The following is a 3,765-nucleotide window of genomic DNA, read 5'->3' as shown; positions in this document are numbered from 1 at the left end:
TACTTTCAAGATTAGGCTTCAAACTTTCCTTTTTGCTAAAGCATATAGTTAGGGCTGGACCAGGTGACCCTGAATCCTCCCTTAGTTATGCTGCCGAAGGTTCTTCCTGTTAAAAGGGAGTTTTTCCTTCCCTGTCACGGTCCTGAATCGGTGACCCAGCGCTTTGAGTTTATTATTATTACTTTCTACTTCATGTTTCTGATCCTTACCTGTGTCTTCCCTCTGTGCTCTGTTCGGGTCCCTGAGTTTTGTGTTGTAAAATAATCTGTGTGTTTCCTGTTTTACTTTGTAGGTCTGTGTCTCGTTATGTCCATGAGTCCCAGCTGTGTGCCCACCTCTTCCTCGTTTCCTCATGTGCCTGCCAGTGTATTTTAGTCCCTGTCAGTTAGTTCTTGTTGTTGTGTCGTTAATGTTGGTTCCCCTCTCGTCATGTGTGTTTTCTCGTGAGTTATAGTCTTGGATTTCCCAGTTTAGTTTGTTATTGTTTTATATTTCTCCCAAGGCTGCAATAAAGTGCAGTTTTGAGTCCAGCGTTTTGGGTCCTCTTCAACTGCCTGCACACAGCATATCATTCCCACTGTCGCCAAAGTGCTTGCTCATGGGCGGTCATATGATTGTTGGGTTTTTCTCTGTATGTATTATTGTGGGGTCTACTGTGCAACATAAAGCACCTTGAGGTGACTGTTGTTGTGATTTGGCGCTGTGTAAATAAATTGAATTGAATATACTGCTGTGGATGACATATATTGTGACTTGGGAATTATGTATTCAGTCTGAGTTTTCCATTACAATGAACCTGCATGGCTTTCTCTTGTTCATGAGATATTTACACCAGAAGTGCTAATTTGTGATGAGAATCGTGACAACTGTTAACAAATAGCTCACCTGCAGTGCTAATGGTTTTCCTTGCATTTTTTAAAATATTTATTTGGATTCCAGTGTTTAAATTAATAGATAGCCTATATTGGTCTTCACAATCCACTTCAAAAATGACAATGAGACACGTGCGTGTGTTTGTGAAAAATAGAAGCGCAAACATGAAAAACATTAGGCAGAGACAGGAAGTGGAAGGGAGAGAGAGTACATCTGTTCCAAAGAATGGTCACAAAGATCGAGATGAAGATCAGTTTGACAGACAGACAACATAACATTCGATCATATATTCAGTTATAGTTAACTAATGCATGGAAACTCGCAAGTGTGGTTACACACACTCAGAAATGATGCTACAGCTCAACTGTGTGCTCAGGTACTCAGGTAAACAGCACTATACATCTGTATACAAGAATTAGAGGCGGCACATTGATCCAATTATTAATAGTATCGACAACAACACTGGAACTGATACTGGATCGATAGTAGTGCGATAGATACTTTGTTTCTATCTTCTAAATTCACTGAATTATAATTTTTTTGTGAATTAAAAAACAGTATGAAAAATGTCTGAATCTTCTTGTGTCTTGTTTATAGCCAACAGCACGTTTAAACAGCCTGAGCTGTGTGTTGGAAACAGACACCAAAGGTGTGTTTTCATTGTTATTTATTATTGTAGAATCACAGTGATTTAGTGGTCATTAAGGTGTGCTCGGAATCTGCACACCTGTGATGAGTCATGTCACGTGCTCCCCTACATAAGGTGTAGATCAATAGTATTGGTATCGGTCCTGCATTGACTTGGTATCGATACTACAATCAGCTGTACTGGACCCGGTACCATGAATGAATGTGCTGACGTGTAGCGGACGGCGCCATCTGTGACGTAGGCGTTTTCAGGCAAATGTGGGCTTGTTTTCTCCTCCAGCGTACTCCTCGTGTTAGTGAAACAAACACGGGCCATACGGCAGCAGTGGCTACAGTTTACAAGAGAGCAAGACACGCGTGGTAACGTCCCTTTATGTGAGACAATCTATAAAGGAAAATTTAATATGAAAGCCTGGCATGTGTGTAACTACGCGTGACCGCTACACGCGTGACCTCTTCCCGCGGGGAACCCAAATACAATTCACGAGCGCCTCCGGGGAAGGCGGTCGTTGCATTCGAGAGGAAAGATGGCGGCGGCCGTAACAGGAACGCCAGCGCGAGCAGAGAGTGAAATAACAACATGTTCCTCACAGCCTGCTCATACGGCAGCGCCACACCGCGAAGCTTTATCTGCGGAGGACTTCGTGGCGGGTTTCCTGGAGGACAGAGACACCGAGCTGATGTGCCCGAAGACCGTCGGTGAGCTGATGGAACATCTGACCGAGCAGAACAACACGCTGAAGGAGCAGGTGAACGAAAGCATCATATATACAGAAACACAGCGAAGACTGCGTGAGATGCGGTCCTGCTCGCTGTGTCACTAACACCGGGACAGGTGGGAAATGTGGCAACCGAGTCTCCCAGTTAAAGACAAACCAACCCTGTAATTGCTCCCAAAAGGCTGATTGTGTCCATCTGGACGTTTCCGTGGGAGACACGTTTCGTCATCATCCAGGTGACGTCTTCAGTCTCAGCTGACTGCAGCTTTATAAACAGGACATTTGCACAATGACCTCACAGCCCACTGAATGAACTGTGGGCTGCCAGCGTCTGTGTCCTAATCACAGCTCAGTAAAAACGTGCACAGGCCCACATATGAGATTAGTAGTGGTGCAGTTGCGTGGACACTGGCGTGGGAACAGTATGACGGTGCATGTTTCTATATATCTCCTTTTTACTCAGTACACCAAAAATGTAAGACGTAAACAAACAAACGCCTATAACACTGTATTTTTACACATTTCTGTGTCCTCGAGAAACACGTTTGTGCGTTGTTGTGAAGTTTATGCACTTATTAATAGTTAAATTAGATTTATGGTAGAAAGACTGTGATTGTATAAACCTTGTTTTGAGCTCAGTTATAGCTTTAAATCAAACTGTACTCCTCCAGGCAGCCAGTGGGGGGCGCTGGTATGAGTCACTGCCAGAAGTCAGTGTTTTGATTGTGTTGAGTCTATTCCGGCTCTTTCTCCCAGCTTTCCAGTCTCAGTGTTGTCAAAACAGACTTGAATGACTTGTTGGATTAAACCCCTGTTGTCTGGTGGCTTTGAACACACCGCAGCTTCATTTTCTCCTCAGAAATCTCTAAATATCACTAAAAACGTTGTTTTTCTTCATGTTGGAGTTTGTTAATGCGGTGGTTTGAAGGATTCACACCCAGTAAAGGTTTTAATGCTGATTACAGGAACAGTTGTTGTTGTTTTGGACACTAGAAACACGTTTTTGTTTTATTCATTTAACCTGAGCTCACGTCTCATCTTACCAGACAGAAACTGGTTAGTTGTTACTAAGTTACTGACTCCATTTAATCAGCAGTGAAAATAAGTCACCAGGAGCACATCACTGTTTCAGACAGCCTAACGTACACTGTGTCTGTGCTTTGTGGCACTACCTAAAATCATCTTTATTATTATTATGAGTTCTTACAGCAGTGGATCATAATGGGACATGAGCTGTATTTTTCCAAAGAAATAACAGTTTTGTACATCATGCAGGTCTTTTGTTGTACATTTGTTGATGCCAGGTTTAGCTCTGCTTTTGTAACGGACGGTCACGGCGGGTTGTGGCCTCTCCACGATGTACTCGTGGATGTTTAGAATAGAATAATCCTTTAATTGTGCCACAAGCAGAAATGTGGTTGTAACAGCAACAAGAAAAAAACACACGTACATCAAACTGCGCACAGAACAGAAACATACACAATTTAAAAAATATATATATTTACATCAAGGACAGTAGTTACCA

At 42.7% G+C, this 3,765-nt stretch overlaps 1 protein-coding gene across 1 annotated transcript in view; it reads left to right on the top strand.

Annotated features, from left to right (window-relative positions):
- The first annotated feature begins 1,665 nt into the window (after nt 1–1,665).
- The window catches only part of rint1 (RAD50 interactor 1), a 30,436-nt gene continuing 28,336 nt past the window's right edge, over nt 1,666–3,765 (top strand). Inside the window, exon 1 of the mRNA XM_005733216.1 lies at nt 1,666–2,270. Coding sequence (XP_005733273.1) covers nt 2,049–2,270 — 222 coding nt within the window. The 5' untranslated portion in view covers nt 1,666–2,048. The remainder of the gene's footprint in view (nt 2,271–3,765) is intronic.

The sequence above is a fragment of the Pundamilia nyererei genome, unplaced genomic scaffold, assembly GCF_000239375.1.
Source record: "Pundamilia nyererei isolate P.nyererei 1_Seehausen unplaced genomic scaffold, PunNye1.0 scaffold00050, whole genome shotgun sequence".
Lineage (NCBI taxonomy): Eukaryota > Metazoa > Chordata > Actinopteri > Cichliformes > Cichlidae > Pundamilia > Pundamilia nyererei.
This window is presented reverse-complemented; position numbering and strand designations above follow the sequence as displayed.